Here is an 18849-nt window from a genome sequence, read left to right on the forward strand (position 1 = left end):
TGACCAGCATGGCACAACAACCCTAAGGATGCAGTAATGGCACACATACTTTGAGGATAGGCAACAGCTCTGTATTTAATTTTAAGACCCACCAACAAGAAAGAAAGTATGCCCGGTACTGGAAATCTAACCACCTACTCAGGCTAGCGAAGTCATAATTATTGGAGGAGAGTCTATAACCATCACTTTACTAATGCAGCACAATCTCTAGCAACAATCTATAAACATTTATTATACCCACAGATAAGTGGAGTCTTCATCCTTACTTCTCTAACAGATGGAGAAGACTACAGAAAACCACAAAAAGTTCAGAGTCATAGAGCTTTGTCCCACTAGATAGGGTGGCAAAAAATTCCAACAACTAAGGCCCAGGGAGCACTGTAGAGGAGTGGACAGAAAGATTGTAAGAGACAACAGATCAGGGAGTCTAATGGAGTGTGTCTCCTACTAAGGTTAGAAGCTACACCCACAAAGTCTCACCAACATGACTGATCAGACTTGAGCTGAACAAGGAAGACACCGATGGACATGAGAGTGTGGACAAGGAAAACCCAATAAGACCTCAACCCTACACAAAGAAGAATGCTGGGAGTGGGCGAGCTAGTTTTCTCCAGGGAAGAGCACACCAACTAATTGTCCAGTGCCAAATGGTCTGCCTTGAAAACATACATACAGGTAAGAGTATACAGACTGAGAAAGTTATATTTAGAAATCACAGAGTGGTTCACAATGTTGGGTGCCAATATGTTGAATTAATTTTGTAAGATTTATTTATTTATTTTAGGTATATGAGTACACTGTAGATATCTTCAGACACACCAGAAAAGGATATTGGATCCCATTACAGATGTTTATGAGCCTCCCTGTGGTTGCTAGGAATTGAACTCAGGACCTCTAGAAGATTAGTCAGTGCTCTTAACTGACAAGCCATCTTTCTACCCCTGTTATATTAATATTTAATCTCAGTCAGAGGTTTCTACTCTGCCTTGATCATTCAGTTCCCATATAAATGACACACAACCTTTATATTTATGATAAACCTTTAAAGCAGTAGAGCTGGGCAGAAATCTACTCTCTAAGCTATTAATGTCTTCTTCCCTAAACAATAACCCAAGTTATAATTTGCTATGTTCCATCTGGGCTGTTCTTAGCTCCAACTGGCCAGCCTTCAAGGCCATGTTCTCATGACTCACCTATGCCATGGCATCTTCTCCTCTTCCCCTCATGGTTCTCCTCAGACTCATAGCTAAGGAATCTAAATTCCCACCTATCCTCTCCTCTGCCACTGTCTTTATTCAACCAATAGTTTTAAATTATAGAGCAAGGTCACATAGTGTTATGTTGGGGACTGGTTCTACTGCTTGGATTTAATCAAGAATTTGCATGTCCAAACACTGAAGGTCTTTGTCCCCAACAGGTTTTTGTTTGATCAATGAAGATACCAGTGACCAATGGCTGGACAAAGGGAGACAGGGCAGGACCTTTAGATTTGTGAGGGCTAGGAACTAGGAAAAAGGAGAGAGAGAGAGAGAGAGAGAGAGAGAGAGAGAGAGAGAGAGAGAGAGAGAAAGAACTGCCATGACTTGGGGGAGATGAATGGGATGTAAGGCCTGCAGGATAGAAAGTCAACTAGCTATGTGAGGATTCGGGTGAGTGGCCACTGGCCACTTCCCAGATTGGGCCTGGAGTAGCAGGGGAAGGTTTAGGAGTGCCCATGGCATTTTAAAATTAACGGGCGCGCATGCAGGTGTGTGTGTGTGTGTGTGTGTGTGTGTGTGTGTGTGTGTGTGTGTTCCATTCACAAATCCAGATAGCGCCTGGGCAAGTACATGCATGCGCCCTCCCGGGAGACAAAGCAGCATAGCCCAAACTCACTACTATAGTATTACTTTGTGTAAATTCAGATTCTCTCTCTCAGAGCAACCTTGTAGTTGCTTTGAGCCAATATTTAGCATTACAATACATAGCAAAAGTCCAAACTTCAACAACCATTATAATTCCAATTCCAGGAGATCCAATACCCTCTTCTGGACTCCTAGGGCACAGGGTACATTTAAGTGCATGCAGACAAAACATCCCACATGTAAAATAATTTTTAAAAGTTCTCATCATTATCAATTTTAAACAAATATTGAACAATTTCTTTGCTTTACTTATTTTTTAGTTTATAATACAATTTCTTCCTTCCCATTCTTCCCTCGTACTCCTCCCATATACCCTATCCCACTCGTGTCCAAATTCACAGCCCCCCCTTTCCACTGCTATGCATGCGTATGTATACACACACACACATACACACACACACACACACACACACACACATTTCTAAATATAACTTTCTCAGTCTGTATACTGTTACCTGTATGTATGTTTTCAAGGCAGACCATTTGGCACTAGACAATTAATTGGTGTGCTCTTCCCTGGAGAAAACTAGCTTGCCCACTCCCAGCATTCTTCTTTGTGTAGGGTTGAGGTCTTTTTGGGTTTTCCTTGTCCACACTCTCATGTCCATCGGTGTCTTCCTTGTCCAGCTCAAGTCTGATCAGTCATGTTGGTGAGACTTTGTGGGCGTAGCTTCTAACCTTAGTAGGAGACACACTCCATTAAACTCCCCGATCTCTTACAATCTTTCTGTCCACTCCTCTAAAGTGTTCCTTGGGCCTTAGTTAAGTTTTACCACTCTGAACTTTGATTTTTTTGTGTGTGCTTTCTATGTCCCTTGGAAAGCAGCCAGCACTTTGAACTGCTAAGACATCACTCCAAGCCATAAATCTACTTTTAAATTAAAGAAATGCTTTATATCATATGTAAGTCACTTTTCCAGGTACTGGGGAATACAGAAATGGAAGCATTCATCTCAAAATATGAGTAAGTCATTAATGAAAGGAATCATTTTTCTAGGTTCTCAGGAAACAGAATATGACTTGTTTCTTTTTTTTTTTTTAATGGAATGTAAGTTTCCTTGGCACAAGGATTTCTCTCTTTCAACACTGTGTCTGTGTGTGTGTGTGTGTGTGAGAGAGAGAGAGAGAGAGAGAGAGAGAGAGAGAGAGAGAGAAAGAGAGAGAGAGAGAGACAGAGACAGAGACAAAGACAAAGACAGAGAGAGACAGAAAGAGTATGTGAGTGTGCGTGAGTATGAGTGTGTATGGGCGAGTGTTTATGTGTGAGTATATGAGTGTGTGAGTATACGTGTTATGAGAGTGTGTGAGTGAGTGTATAAGTGACGGGCTGAGTATGCATTGACCTTCCTGCTCAGATGGGAAGGTGTTATGGGACTCAGAAACCCAGGAATCACACAGGTCAGCTGAGGAGCTGAGCAGCTTCAGCCCCGCTCCACCACTTCACTTCTTCCCTTCTTCCTTTCATTGTTTCTTGGCTTCCCATGAGAGTCACCTCAGGCAGCAAAACTCATAAAAGAGATTTATTAGGATGTGGAGGGATAAATCCAGGGATGACTGCCTTTACTCCTGCTGAAGGGTCCTTTTCATCCCGTTCTGTCCCCACTCAGGAACTAGTCCATAAACCACCTGTTATCCATCTGTTATCCATCTGTTATCCATCTGTTACCCACCTGTTATCCATCTGTTATCCATCTGTTATCCATCTGTTACCCACCTGTTATCCACCTGTTATCCATCTGTTACCCATCTGTTATCCACCTGTTATCCATCTGTTATCCATCTGTTATCCATCTGTTATCCATCTGTTACCCACCTGTTATCCACCTGTTATCCACCTGTTATCCATCTGTTATCCATCTGTTATCCATCTGTTATCCATCTGTTATCTGTTATCTAGGTGTGAGGTACTTCCATAGCTGATTTGCCTATCTGGGCTGCTCTGAGGCAAGATGCTGCAATCTCTGTCTTAGCACCTCATACTGGAACAGCAGGACGCTCTAAATTTAAAAGGTATGCTAAGCCTGTCTCTGTCCTTTGTTCTCAGCAATTGTATGATTTTTCCAAGAGTGTGATCACATGGTAAAAAGTTCACTACAAAATTGTCATAAATTCAAGTCATAAATGGAATAAGAGGTTTATAACAGAGAATGTCTATGTGAATATCTACCAGGAATAATTATCTGGCTAAACATTCATCATTTATTATTAGCTTACAGGTTCATGGAAAGTTAAAAACTATAACTAAACTGTCATTGAAGCTTTATATAGAAAAATCCAGTCAATATTTTATCTTCTGTCTTTTCACCTTTGGTGTATATCTTTGTTATAACCTTTGATTAATGGCTTTTATAACCCTTTGGAATGTGTTCTAGGTTTTAGAAGTTTGTTATTTCAAAAGCAATCAAGCAGTTCTGTTATAAAAAGGGCTTGAATGTCTTTGACTGTTTCACTATTCTGAAATGATGGTGACCCTAGCATGCTAGTTGTTTCTGCAGAATAAATGCTCTTTGTGTTGGTATTCTGTCTAAGCTCCACCCCCACAGCTACCTGGGAACAGCCGAGTATGCTCTGCCCCACAGTTGCCTGGCAACAGCTAGCTGTGCCTGTCTATAAAGGGGTCTGCTTGCCCCCTTTTCCCCCTCTTGCTCTCTCTTGTTCTTCCTCTTCTCATGCCCTCTTTATCCCTGTCCCTTCCCCCTCCCCCTTTCCCTCCATGTGCCCATGGAGGCCTCCTTTCCTCTCTTCTTCTACTCTTCTCCTCTCAACAAATCTCTCCACTGGAACCATGTTGCTTCGTGTGCTTTATCCCGGCATGGGCCGAGACTTCTACCCCAATATTCGTAGAAGTCTCCTAACAATCTGGAAGGAGTGTGGGTTACTTAAAACTAAAGGAGGATCAGTAACTAATTCGAACCAAAATATAGCCCATGCTAAAGGCCTCCCACCTCCCCACAGCTATTGGGATTGTCCACTGCAAATCCCACCAGACGGATGACTCTATTGTCTCCAAGGGAAACAACTGAGTTGACGAGCTTAGAGATGCAGCCCTTAGAGGCCTAGACTCATCTCGTCCTTCCCAGGGCATTCTTACACTACAGCCGACAACGCCACCCTCACCCTCTGACACTCTCTCAACTCTGTCCTGTCTTCACCAACACTGTCATCCTAACAGCTGAGCGTTGTCCTATTTGACCCACCTACAGCCTACTCCTGAGAATTTGTTTCTTTTTCTTTTCTTTTAAATTGTATTTAGTTATTTATTTTACATATGATGAGTACACTGTAGCTGTCTTCAGACACACCAGAAGAGGGTGCCAGACACCATTACAGATGGTTGTGAGCCCCCATGTTGTTGCTGGGAATTGAACTCAGGACCTCTGGAAGAGCAGTCAGTACTCTTAACCACTAAGCCATCTCTCCAGCCCTTAAATTTCTTAAAATCTATCACTGCTTCTTGAAAAATCTATCAGATGTTGGACTCCAACTCAAGGTATCTTAGTCCCCCCTTCTCTACCCACCAGGTCAGAGGCTCCCTTCTTAGAATCGACTGGCAACTTGACTTCACCAACATGCCCACTGTCAAATGTGCCAAGTACCTCCTGGTCTTGGTAGGCACCTTCTCAGGTGGGTAGAGGCATTTTCCACAACTAACAAAAGGATACAGACAGTTTCTGATCTCCTCTGAGAGACCATCCCCCCTCCCTCCGATTTGGTATCCCAGCCTCCCTCCATTCAGACAATGGCCCTGAGTTTACCTCCCAAATCTCTCAAATTCTATCTAAGGCCCTAGACATCCCCTGGCATTTTCATATTCCCTACCACCCTCAATCGTCAGGGAAGGTAGAAAGACCTAACCACTCTTTAAAAACTACTCTTGTCAAGCTGTCACAGGAACTTTGTCTAGATTGGGTAAAACTCCTACCTCTGGCTCTCTTCAGACTATGAGCTCTCCCTAAATGACTTCTCCAAGTCTCACTTTTTGAACTCATGCATGGATGCCCAGTCCTAACTCCTGGCCTTTCACCTAAATGCTCTCTCCTCCCAGACCATCTACTTACCCCATTGCTTTGCCTCATTTGTTCTCTCCTATGGAACTTTGCTGACCACCATCTACCTCGGCCACACACTGTCCCTTGTCCATTGCCTATCAACATTGGGGACCAAGTTCTGCTATCCCTCCAAGACCTCACCCATCTCCCCTAAATGGCAGGGCCCTTTTAAGGTGATTCTCATGATACCTAGAGCTGCCAAATTGGAGGGACTCCCTCATTGGGTCCACCTTTCCCACCTTAAACCTTTTACCCCTCCTCCTAAACATTCTTCATACACATCAACCCTAACAGGACAATGCTCTGTTAAGCTCCAGAAGACATCGAGACCCCCCACCTTGTCCCAATTCCAGAAAAGGAGACTCCAACACTTCACCAACTGCATTCAACACCACTGGACTAGACATGGGCTTCTCATCCTTTCCTTGCTGCTTGTTTCTATCCAGGGTAGGTCATAAATCTGGAAATTTGAGGTTCAAGAAACCTCTGCAGATAACAAACAGTCTTTCCCAATAGGGTCTGGAAACTGCTCCATGGCCGGGTGCCAGGAACTGATCCAAATTGTTGTCATCCTTGTATCGGTTATCCCATCTAAATATTATGATCTCTTTACTTGCTTTCATTTTGACCAGACAAAAGATGATTATAAAAACTGGCCAGATACATATGGGCGCAGCCCATATTGGTTTTGTCAAATACATATGCTAGGATCATGGACCAATCACCACTTCTATCAACGACGATGCAAGATGCTCTTTTTCTACATAGGAGATCCATGGAATCCCAGGTGGGAGACAGGAGTTGTTGGTAAGCTCAACTGGAAAAATCAAGCAGAGACTCCAATAAGTACTATCCACATTCAGAGAAAATATGTTTCAATTGCCCAACCTCTAGATATCAGAAATGTAGGGGAGGTAGTCAGATACTCCTCTGAGCTTCTTACCTCTTTGATACCGCCCCCCATAAATGGCACCAACCTGTCATTCCTCCTTTTGCTCCAAACCTTTACCTCAGCATACCAACTCCTTAATGTCACCCGACCTGGTTGCTTCAAAGATTGCTGGCTATGGGTAACCCCAGGAACTAACTCTCAGCTGCCACTTACAGCTTCTCCAGTGATACAAACCTTACCTCACCCTTTGTCAGTTGCCCTGACTCTGATGTTGCTATGACTCCATATCTTTCCTCTATTTCTCTTTTTGGTGTGGCAAACTGTTTTAAAACCTTCAGGACACATTCTGTAGGAACACTAGGCTCCCTAGACTCCAATAGAGCCACATCTTGCCACAATGCCCTGCAGTCCAAAACATGTCAATCCTCTGTGGCACCCAAGTTTATGATCATTTACCTGCCAGGTGGTCACAGTTTTGCACATCGGTACTCTTTTTCCCTGAACTAAGGGTAATCCAGGGAAACGACCCACTGCCAATCCCAGCTGTAGATATGATAGCTGCCCAACATAAGAGGGCAGTTCAGGTCTTGGTCGCTGCAGGAGATTTCAGGGATAACTACTTCTATGACCCAATATAATAAATTCACTTACAAGCTTGGCAACCATTTTTAAAAATGTCTGAAATCATGCTTTCCATCCAGAAACAGATCGATTCTTTGGCAGCTGTGGTCCTTCAGAACCAACAGGGGCTGGACATCCTGACAGCTAAGGAAGGTGCTCTTTGCCTGTTCCTCCAAGAAGAATGCTGTTTCTACATCAACTAATCCGGGATAGTGAAAAATAAAATTCAGGAGCTTCAATCAGACAGGCAGAATTTCAAGGAACGTGAGGCCTCCAATTCCTGGACTTTCGAAAACCCTATATAAAAGTAGATACTCCCATTCAGAACACCCTTTCTAGTCATCTTTCTGGTGTTACTATTTGCTTCTGCCTCATTAATCTTGTCTCTACATTCCTTCAACAACAGATAAAAAAAACTCTAATCAAACTATTAATCAGTTCCTGTTACAGGATTACTAGCCACTGTCCATTGAGGAACCTGATGCGAACGTTTACCAAGTGCGCCCTGATGGTGAAAGTCAGCTGTACCCTGACATTGAGTACAAGGCAGCAGGAAGTAGCCTAAGAGACACAGCACCCCTATCCTCCTTTCACCATCAGCTTCCCCCTCCCTTTTTCCTTTATTTTATGATAAGAAAAAAAGAGTTATGTTGGTATCAGGAATTGCTTTCACCTCCAGCAGCTACACCACCTGGTCACTGTTGCCATGGCAATTGCCATAAATTCCCAGTACACCTTTGGCTTAGTTCCCACCTTCAGCTGGGAGCAGTTACATCATATTACAAATAAAAGGCAGACATTTTCTGCCCTCTCTCTCTTTCTCTTCTTTCTCTTATCCCTTCCCCTTGTTAAATTCTCCCATTAAATCTCTCCACATGGAACCATGTTGGCTTGATGTGCTTTATCTGGGCGTGGGCTGATATTTAAACAAAACACTTTGTTTTTTATCTGAGACTGGGGTCTTCCTTTGGTAAAGTTTTGACATTTGCACTGGGAGTGGACAACAGGGAACTGAGGAGACACAACCTTTACATAGGGTTTAAGGGGCAGAGCTTTCTAAAGCAGAGAGTTTTTAGAGTGAGGATTGGTGGAATTTCGATTCCTGAGCAGGTGGTTTTTCCTGTTCAGACTTTTCACCTAAAATTAGACTAATCTGGGAAGGGTCATATTGAAGGACTGGAGATGACATTTATGATAGTTTCAGAGGCTAGGATGCCAGTTTGACAGTAAGGGAGGCCTGGGGAAGGGGACTGGAGCTCTCAGGCCACGAATTGGCCATATTCCTGCTTTGAGGTTTACAGAGTTTACAAAGGGAGGTCACCACCTTCTTTGCCTCTTGAGTGAATAACCACAGTATGTGTGTATGTGAATGAGTGTGTGTGTGTATGTGTGTGTGTTTGTGTGTGTGTGTGTGCTTAACACTGTATATGAAGTACTTCTTTTAAACTACATTCTCACTCCCTTCAAAGGGAGCTAGACCCATTAATTTAAATATCACTATAGAATTTAGGACAAAACTCAATCTGAAATATAGATCTTCCTACTGTAATCCACTTTTCAGGTTCCTCACTCTTCCCTCTTGCCCTCTTGCCTCCAAACACATTCTTTCTCCCACTAATACAGTTATTTCAGAAGGTTTTGTAACAAGTTCTCAGAGGTTCCATTGTGTAGTCACAAAGAACCCCAGCAGTGAGCCAGTGAGCCAACAGGTCCTGTTCTTGCTGGTCTGAGTGGAGGACATCCTATCCCAGGCTGGCAATTCACTAAACGCTTGGAACCAAGTTCCAGCTTGTCATGGAAGTCAGACCTATTGGGTGGATCTGTGGACAGGTGGTGAAGAACTTCTCTGGAAGATGTGTGTATATGGCCAACCCTATTGTAACGGGGGCTATGGGCAGGGGCACAATTGGGAACAAATCCCACAGGTTTCTTTGTATTCCCCGTTCCCTGGGATAATGGCCAGTGTTCCAAATGCCTGCAAATGTCACAGGATGTTTTTCCTAATTTCTCCTTTTTTTAGTTGAGGGGCTCCAGAAGGCAATCATGGACCTTATAGATGAGTTTAAAGATGATCTTCCTACCATCCTAAGATTATCACAGTCTAACCAGGTAATGTGATTCTTGAGCTTCAAAAAAAAAAGGACAAAATATGTTATTATTTATATCATACAAATCATTAATGCTGAGATCAGTAAGTAAAGTTAAAATTTTTTTAACTAATTTGTCCACAGAAAAACCAATGTCAAATTTTATTTCGTGGGACTAGTCCTAGAGATAGACCAGGAAGTGAGTGAGGTAGATTAATTATGATTAAAGATGATCATTTGATCATTAGATTAAAAACCTGGAGGTCTTTCAACCAGAAACTGACAATGTGGTTTACATAAGATTTACTTAATGTTGGCTATTAGCCCAAATGCTTGAATTACCCTGGATCCCTAGAACAAATGAAACTCAAGATGGATGATCAAAATGTGAATGCTTCACTCCTTCTTTAAATGAGGAAAAAGAATACCCTTGGCAGGGAAGAGAGAGGCAAAGATTAAAACAGAGACTGAAGGAACACCCATTCAGAGCCTGCCCCACATGTGGCCCATACATATACAGCCACCCAATTAGACAAGATGGATGAAGCAAAGAAGTGCAGACCGACAGGAGCCGGATGGAGATCGCTCCTGAGAGACACAGCCAGAATACAGCAAATACAGAGGCGAATGCCAGCAGCAAACCACTGAACTGAGAATAGGTCCCCCGTTGAAGGGATCAGAGAAAGAACTGGAAGAGCTTGAAGGTGCTCGAGACCCCAAAAGTACAACAATGTCAAGCAACCAGAGCTTCCAGGGACTAAGCCACTACCTAAAGACTATACATGGACTGACCCTGGACTCTGACCCCATAGGTAGCAATGAATATCCTAGTAAGAGCACCAGTGGAAGGGGAAGCCCTGGGTCCTGCTAAGACTGAACCCCCAGTGAACTAGACTATGGGGGGAGGGTGGCAATGGGGGGAGGTTTGGGAGGGGAACACCCATAAGGAAGGGGATGGGGGAGGGTGATGTTTGTCCGGAAACCGGGAAAGGGACTAACACTTGAAATGTATATAAGAAATACTCAAGTTAATAAAAAAAAAAAGATTTACTTAATGTAAATTGTAAAGTAGTTAGAAATACTATGATAAAATCTAATACAATTAACTGAATACAATAACTGAGATAAACCAATACTGAAAAGATACAGCGTAAATAAGTATGTGTTAATGTGAAAAGAAAGTACCGATATCTACCAATTTACACAAAATATGCATATACTGTATTTTTAAAGTCTCTGTTCCAAAAAGGATTTGAAAAAGATAAACTTGAAATTGGAGGGAGAGGGAATTTTGAAGATGCTTATAAAAAAAAAAAAAAAGGAAAGACAGTATCTTTTCTAACCTAATTATTCTAAGTATCTCCTTTGAAGTACAATACACTTTATATGATACTATAAAAGCCAGACTTGTGACAATATCAAGTGTTTAGTCCAAACCAGAAGTTTTAAAAAACATACAAAAAGCATCCTGAACAATATGGAAAGCACAAAAATCTGTGCATCTCATTAGGAAGGGTGTTGGAGCTGTCCTAGCCATTTCTCGAGATAAACGACTGTTGAATATTTACCACATTACCTCTCTATCACTTGGAACTGGAAGGAAAGGATATAGAGACAATTAAAAAGAATGGTCCCTTGTCAGTGGGTTTAATGTACTAAAGACGGGGTTTTAATAGTAAAGTTAAAGTATTATTAATTTAACCTGGACCCAGAATATAAAGATCTTGGATGTCATGCAACAAAAGAAGCTAATCTTTGTCTTAATTATAACACAAACATATGACAAAGATGATCTTGAGGATGAAAATGATATCCAATTTTTACACTGAAAATGGTTCTTAGGGCTAGAGAGAAAGTTCAATGGATCAGATCACTTGCTGTGCCAGCAAGAGTTTGCATCTCTGGCGCCCACATACAATCCAGGTATGTCTGCCTGTAAACCCAGCATTACGAATGAAGGCAGGTGGATCCTGGGCTCTCACTGGCTAGTCAGCCTAGCTGAAAGAGTACGGTTCAGTGACAGACCTGCCTCAAAATATAAGGTAGGGAATGATAGAGGAAGACACAGGAAACCCTCCTTTGGCCTCTCCATGCATACATGAACACAGATATATGTCACACACATATACAAACCCACAAAAGAAATGTTATTTTTCCAGTGATATTTTTTCTTAATAGTGGCAAAGTTTCTAGTAAGATTCTGTTATAAATGGTTGCCAAGAATATTGGGAATATAAAGACTGGTGGTAGATTCAATATATCATAAAGTTGACAGCATGGGATGACATGCTATGCAGGAGTCAAGCAAGAGTTGGCATTTCTTGAATAGCTGGAAGGATAATCATTCTATTAAGTAGGATAGGTGACTAGGTGAGGAACAGAGAGATAGAATATAATAAAATTATTTTCGTTGAATTTTGTTTCAAGGGACATAACACATTGCATTTAATCCATGCAGTTGAGTTGTAAATTGGAGCTACTTAGTTTATTGATCTGAATGTTGACTAACAATGAAAATAACCCTTCTTCATTTGGGGGAAAAGGATTATGGTGAAGTGTGGGATCCCCAATGAGCAGTAGTTGGGCAGTGTACAGAGAGATGCTGGCTAATGGAGCAGCACAAACCAAGGCTTGAAAACTCCCGGGGTCAACCCAAAGTTAGTAATTCCAGATCTCTAATGTCTAGTTACACCCCCTCTTAGTATTTCCCTGGACTTGGGTATAAAGTACTTTGAAACACTGTAAACTTTTCGTGGCCATTCTCTGGAGTTGTAAGAGAAGAGATAGACAGGCATCCACAGTGGACCTAGGATATAAATGCTTAAAGTGGCAATAATTATTGGAAAAAGCCTCAAGGGGAGTCCTCTAAGCTAGAGACATGCTATAAGTGCCCTGTTACTTTTCCAAAATGTGCTTCCTTCGTTGTTAAGATTAGAGACATTGAGACTTGTTCAACCAAAAAAAAATCAGATTTTTCATTAATTGATTTGTTATTCACTTTACATACAGCCCCTCTGTCCTCCCAGTACTCCCTTCAGATACCCTTCTCCTCTGAGAACATTACCCTGGCACATTAAGTCACCACAGGACTAGGTATATCCTCTCATACCAAGGCGAGACAAGATAGTCCAGATAGGGTGACAGGATTCAGTTTTTTTATATCCCCTTTCATCTTTGTCTGCCTTCTGATGGCATCATTGTCACCAGATCCAAGACCATGATTTCTATTTAGATACATAGCTGCCAGCTCACTAAAGAGAGCTCTATGTCTTGTTTCTAGCACCTTAATTTATTGATTTATGAAACTCAGGCCATTTATGGAAGAACACAATGACAGCTTTTGCCCAATTTGAAATCTGTGGTTCTTTTTTCACCATTTTCTTTGCTAACTTAGTGACACAGACCCACTCATATGTGTGACATGTTCAAAGCACAGACTGTGTGTAGAATGAAAAGAGACCTCACCTGAGCCTTTAAGGAGTCCTTTCAGAAGCACTTACCTCAGTATTCACCCTTCCCTCATCTCCAGCTCCACTTCTGTCTGGATTTGACAAGAAGAAGTTCAACTTTCACAAAACACTCTTAAGTTCCACAAATATTGAGAAGGGAAAGGGAGGGAAGATGGTTGTGTCAGATGGGAGAAAGCCGCCATCTCCACAGGGCATATGCCCACTTTGCTTTCACACAGAGCTGAATAGCAATTGTGCCAAAGTAAGGTGTGATTCTGACTGTGATGGTTTGCTCAGCCCAGGGAGTGACATTATTAGAAGGTGTGGCCCTGTTGAGTAGGTGTGACCTTTGTGGAGTAGGTGTGGCATTGTGGGTGTGGACTTTAAGAACTTCATCCTAGCTGTCTGGAAGCCAGACTGATGAAGATGTAAAACTCTCAGGTCCTCCTGCACCCTGCCTGCCTGGATGGTGTCATGCTTGATAATGGACTAAACCTCTGAACCTATAAGCCAGCCCCAATTAAATGTTGTCATTTATAAGACTTGCCTTGGTCATGGTGTCTGTTCATAGCAGTAAAAACCTAACGAAGACACTGTCATGGGTTTTAACTGGGTCCCTCAGCTTTATGAAGGTGAAATAATGAAAGTAAGCAAAACTGGAAGAAAGGAACTGTTTAGCTGGCTATTCGCTCACCTACAGAAGAGATGACAATGGTGTCGTAGACACTAGAATAGAGGATGGGTGGGAGGAAAGGGCCAAATCCTGGGACTATTCAAAGGAAGAATTGAATAAGCTTTACTGGCAGGCTTGTTTTATAGAGGGAGGATAGTAATTGCTCTGGTATAGAAATGATAGTTCGGTGTTAAAACTACTGACAATAAAGATATGGGAAGGGCCTGAGAAGCGGGAAAGTATTCAAGTGAAGAAGGTCAGTTCGGAAATCTGGAGCATAGTTCCAGAACCCATCTTAGTGACATTACCTTTGCTAAGCAAATCCTGAGCCTCCAGGGGTTTGGTGGGTGATTGATTTCCTGGCATCTGTGAACGGCTCAGATGATGCTCAAGCTCCAAAGGGACATCCACCTTGCACCGGTAACCAGATCTTAAATACTTAGGCTAAGAGTCTTAAAGAAAACCATCAAACAGGCATGAAGATCACTCATTTGGGAACAATATTTAAACCCCCACACATGATTTGCTTAACAAACAACATAGAATAGGCAATAGAAAAAGGAGGGGAATGTCTGGCAGCTGAGAATGAAGATCCACCCCACCCCTTTTAGAACTGATTAAGAAGTTTATTTACTGCTGTAAATCATAAGCATGTCCACCCACCTCTGAGGACTGTAGGTAGGTGCTTCTCCCTGACATCTTTTTGTTCACGTAATATAGAAGAGAACCACACCTGTATCCCTCTGCTTTGGTTTGCTTTCCTACATCATTTTCCTGTGAGGCAGGAAGAATGTCTTCTTGAGAAAGTGCCAATTCTATGGTTTGTGGGAGGGAAATTACAAGTTGCCAAGAACATTGTGTTGTTGGAAGTAACAAGTCCTTAAAGTTATATGGGAAATGTTTTGTTTGTTTTTGTTTTCTTTTGTCTTAAAGAAAGGATTTAAAAGATGTGCAGGGCAGCTCAGCATTAAATTCTAACAACTAAGCATTAGAAAGAAACAAAGACCATAGTCATGAGGCATGGGTTAAGACCCAGAGATAGCTAGGATTTCATGATGATTTCTGTCTTAGAGTTTCCATTGCTATGAAGAGACACCATGACCAAGGCAACACTTATAAAGGACAACATTTAATTGGAGCTGGCTTACAGGTTCAGAGGTTCAGTCCATTATCACCAAGGCAGGAGCATGGCAGCATCCAGGAAGGCATAGAGCAGGAGGAGCCCAGAGTTCTGTATCTTGATCTGACAGCAGCCAGGAGAAAAACTGGCTCCCACATAGCTGGAAGGAGAGACTCAAAGCCCACCCCAAAGTGATCCACTTCCTCCAACAAGGCCATGCCTACTCCAATAAGGCCACAGCTCCTAGTAGTGCCACTCCCTGGGCCAAACATATTCAAACCACAGCAGCTAAATATGCCATTATTGCAGTTCAGACTGCCATGAAAGAATACAATTGTCATGTTTTGATCAACCTAAATTATGTGAGCCCTACTGAAATTTGACATGACCAAATTATCAATGATAATTAACCTTGTTTTTATATAAAGACAAAAAACAAGAAAGAAAATAGAAAATGTAGAAAGGGATTGGATTGATTTCATCAGAGTAGAATAAATATGTTTAAAAGAAACAGATGGGGCCAATGAGTGGCTGCATGCCATGGTCTAGAGAAGAACTGGAGGTGTGATTGTGTATGCCAGCAGAGAAAGAGGCCATATGAGACCAGATTTGCTTAGAAAGTGAGACTGTGTCTCAGAAAAACTAGAAGAAAGTAAAAGATCCTGTAGAGACACATAGAAAATTAGAAGAGGAATCTGTAGATGATAATCATTTCACAACTGCCAACATGGTAGAATCTCCAAACACTGATTACTTGAAAAGGAGATGAAGTTTGTAAGGTGAAACATGTCCCATCCCTGTTTGTCCTGCCAATGTGGATGACTATTCTTAATAATGAGTACAGTGAGGGAGAACATAGGTAAAGTGTAGTCACAAGTAAGATAAAGCTAGTGTCAAGTCCCTACAAAGGAAGAGTAGAGAGGGGCAAGTACAGCATAGCACACAAGAAATGGACCAGCAGACATCAGAGCTTCAGCAGGACAGCCTGTGTGACTTCCCTGGCTGTCCTTTAACCACAGCCACAGAAGAAAACAGTGTCATGTGACTGTGCCTCTGAGCTGTTTCACTCTGCTTTTAGGTTGCTTTTCTCTACATGGCTTGGGAGGTTAGCAGTTCCAAAATCAACCCACTGTCTAGATGGCACTAGCTACTGTAGCTGCTGCCTGGGAGACTAAGACCAGGACCCACCAATGGGACATCAAAACACCAAAAACAGGACAAAAAAAACCACCCCTCAGGAATGGGTTAGAAATTCTGAACAGTAAGAAAAATACTGAAATCACATGATGCATATTTATTTTTAAAGTAAATATATAAAATGTTAGCTCTTAGGCAGACACATGATGTTTGCTGCAGACAAGACAAAATAATTCAATTTATCAGATATTTTGTTTGGGTATATTTAGGTTTAACAAAATATTGCAGATTTTGTACCCAGTTCTTTTTTTTTTAATTTTGTATTTTTTTTTATTAACTTGAGTATTTCTTATTTACATTTCGAGTGTTATTCCCTTTCCCGGTTTCTGGGCTAACATCCCCCTAACTCCTCCCCCTCCCCTTCTTTATGGCTGTTCCCCTCCCCATCCTCCCCCCATTGCTGCCCTCCCCCCAACAATCATGTTCACTGGAGGTTCAGTCTTAGCAGGACCCAGGGCTTCCCCTTCCACTGGTGATCTTACTAGGATATTCAATGCTACCTATGAGGTCAGAGTCCATGGTCAGTCCATGTATAGTCTTTAGGTAGTGGCTTAGTCCCTGGAAGCTCTGGTTGCTTGGCATTGTTGTTCATATGGGGTCACGAGCCCCTTCAAGCTCTTCCAGTTTTTCTCTGATTCCTTCAATGGGGGTCCTGTTCTCAGTTCAGTGGTTTGCTGCTGGCATTTGCCTCTGTATTTGCTATATTCTGGCTGTGTCTCTCAGGAGAGATCTACATCCGGCTCCTGTCAGTCTGCACTTCTTTGCTTCATCCATCTTGTCTAATTGGGTGGCTTTGTACCCAATTCTTAATCAGTATTTCCTAAGTTATGGCTAGGAAATTGCTTGGATCAATGATGAAACTGCCTGTCTGTTACCTGGGTGCAGCCTTGCTACTCTCTGCAGTTTCTCTGTGGTAAACTACTTGGTAGAACTCAGAAGAAACACATGTTATATGCTTTGATGATGCTACTACAGGTTTGTTAGAAATTCCTAGAATTTCTGAAGTTTTGACATAAAGGATTTTCTTAGAGCCACAATAGATCTGCATGTAAGGCATTTTACTTTCCTTTAAATCCTTTCTACATATTATATATGCTTTAGCTTATGACTAAAACAATTTAAAGTAAGCCTGTTAAAACATTTGTAGCATTTAAAATAAGTACAATTGCATGAATGTTTCAGATATTGAGTAATATCTTGGGTAAGAATTATTGTTTGCAGTGGAGCCTGGAAGCATAGGACTGCAGTCCCAAGTAAACAGGAGGCTAAGGCAGGAGGATTGCCAAGTATAAGGCCTGAATGGGTTACAGCATGAGCTCACATGCAGCCTGCACAACTTATGAGATCTTGTGTCAAAGTAAGAGTAAACAGTGAGCTAACATACAGCTCAGGGGTGAAGCATCTGCTTAGCATGTACAAGACCTTGGGTTCAATCCCAAGTACTGGGAAGAGAGGAAGAAAGGCAAAGGAAGTGTTAAGAGAGAATCATGTTTATTTTCACAGCAGCTTCTAATGTCAATGTAAAAACACCATTACCTCCACTCCACCCCCACATCTATGCAGGCACAGTGGTTGTAGCACATGCCTTTAATCACAGCACTCAAGGCAGGCAGTGATGGGCAAATCTCTATAAATTTGAGGCTAATCTGGTCTACACAGAAAATTTAAGGTCAACCAGGATGACATAGTAAAACTCTGTTTCAAAAAACAACAATAACACAAACCCTGAAAGAAAATATTCTTTCTTTTGGTTTATTCAATTCTTGATATTTATTGTAAGGAAAAATAAATGTATTCACACATAGTTTTAATTAGTCATTGAATTTTTGAGGTATAATTGTTGGACTGATAAATGTAAGGCATTGTGTACAATGTAGTTGAATACTCACTTTCTGCTACATGCAGATTCTAATAATATGTCAGAGAATCATATATCAGATTCTTTTTTTTTTCAGAAAAAAGATTCAGTGCAGAAAACATCTAAGGTCAAAATGGCCCTTGCTTTAGCCAAGATCAACCGTGGAACATTAATTCAAGGGTTGAACAGGATATCCAGTTCCTCCAAATCGGTGGCCAAGCTTCTGCAGCCACAGCTGGCATGCAGACTCTTAGAACTGAGGAACATATCTCACAGGCTGCTGAGAGAAGTGAATGCGCCAAGGCAACCCCTGAATAGCATACAGGTAAGTGCAGGCTATATCTGCATGATCTGAGGAACCTCTCTAAGCATTCATAGCTGACCCAAGTGTTGAAAATAAGTCACCATTGAATGCTTAGCCCTAAACACCTGAATCCCCCTTTCAAGACTCAGGGAACATCATGGGGCAGGACAGAAAACTGGAAGAAATTCAGTGAAAGCCCATCTTCTAGACAACACATGCCAGTTGATGGACTCACTGCAGCAGTGGCTGCCTACGTTCTCGGGGTTGAGCCCACTGACACTCCATCACTCACTGGGAAGAGCTCAGAAGGCTATTGACAGTTAATGGTTGCTAGAGAAGGGCGAGTGCTTTTTCTTGAATGGGACAGGCACAGGTAAATTGCCCCAAACCTGTGCTCATTCAAGTACCCCAATTAAAAGTAATGAGCCACTCTTCCCCCTGAAAGGTATGAAAAATAGGAAGATTTGTTGGAAGACAGAAGGCATCAATGATCTAGGGAAAAGGATAAGACAGAAAAATGGGGGATTATGGTCAAAGTCCATGATAGTGGACAGAATTGTGAAAGAATAAATAGCATGTTAAATCTTCTTTAATTTAAAAACAACCCCCTCTGATATTCCTGAATTATTTCTGACTAAAATCCATATTTCATCTTTGCCTCTCTGTCTCAATGCCCAGCCATGGGTTGCTGGCAA

General features: G+C 41.9%; 2 protein-coding genes across 3 annotated transcripts in view; one reads left to right on the forward strand and one right to left on the reverse strand.

The window, feature by feature from the left end:
- Nucleotides 1-13237, reverse strand: part of Rhobtb3 (Rho-related BTB domain containing 3) — a 106536-nt gene extending 93299 nt beyond the window's left edge. The window contains exon 1 of the mRNA XM_063281692.1: nucleotides 13054-13237. The gene's annotated coding sequence lies outside the window, so the exon portion shown is untranslated. The remainder of the gene's footprint in view (nucleotides 1-13053) is intronic.
- Spata9 (spermatogenesis associated 9) overlaps nucleotides 9102-18849 on the forward strand; it is a 38037-nt gene continuing 28289 nt past the window's right edge. The window contains exons 1-3 of one of the 2 annotated variants that reach the window (XM_006231705.5): nucleotides 9102-9321; nucleotides 9487-9575; nucleotides 17948-18175. In XM_006231705.5, coding sequence (XP_006231767.1) covers nucleotides 9261-9321; nucleotides 9487-9575; nucleotides 17948-18175 — 378 coding nt within the window. In that variant the 5' untranslated portion in view covers nucleotides 9102-9260. The remainder of the gene's footprint in view (nucleotides 9322-9486; nucleotides 9576-17947; nucleotides 18176-18849) is intronic. The other variant, NM_001106399.1, reaches the window with a different exon arrangement.

The sequence above is a fragment of the Rattus norvegicus genome, chromosome 2, assembly GCF_036323735.1.
Source record: "Rattus norvegicus strain BN/NHsdMcwi chromosome 2, GRCr8, whole genome shotgun sequence".
NCBI classification, from domain to species: domain Eukaryota; kingdom Metazoa; phylum Chordata; class Mammalia; order Rodentia; family Muridae; genus Rattus; species Rattus norvegicus.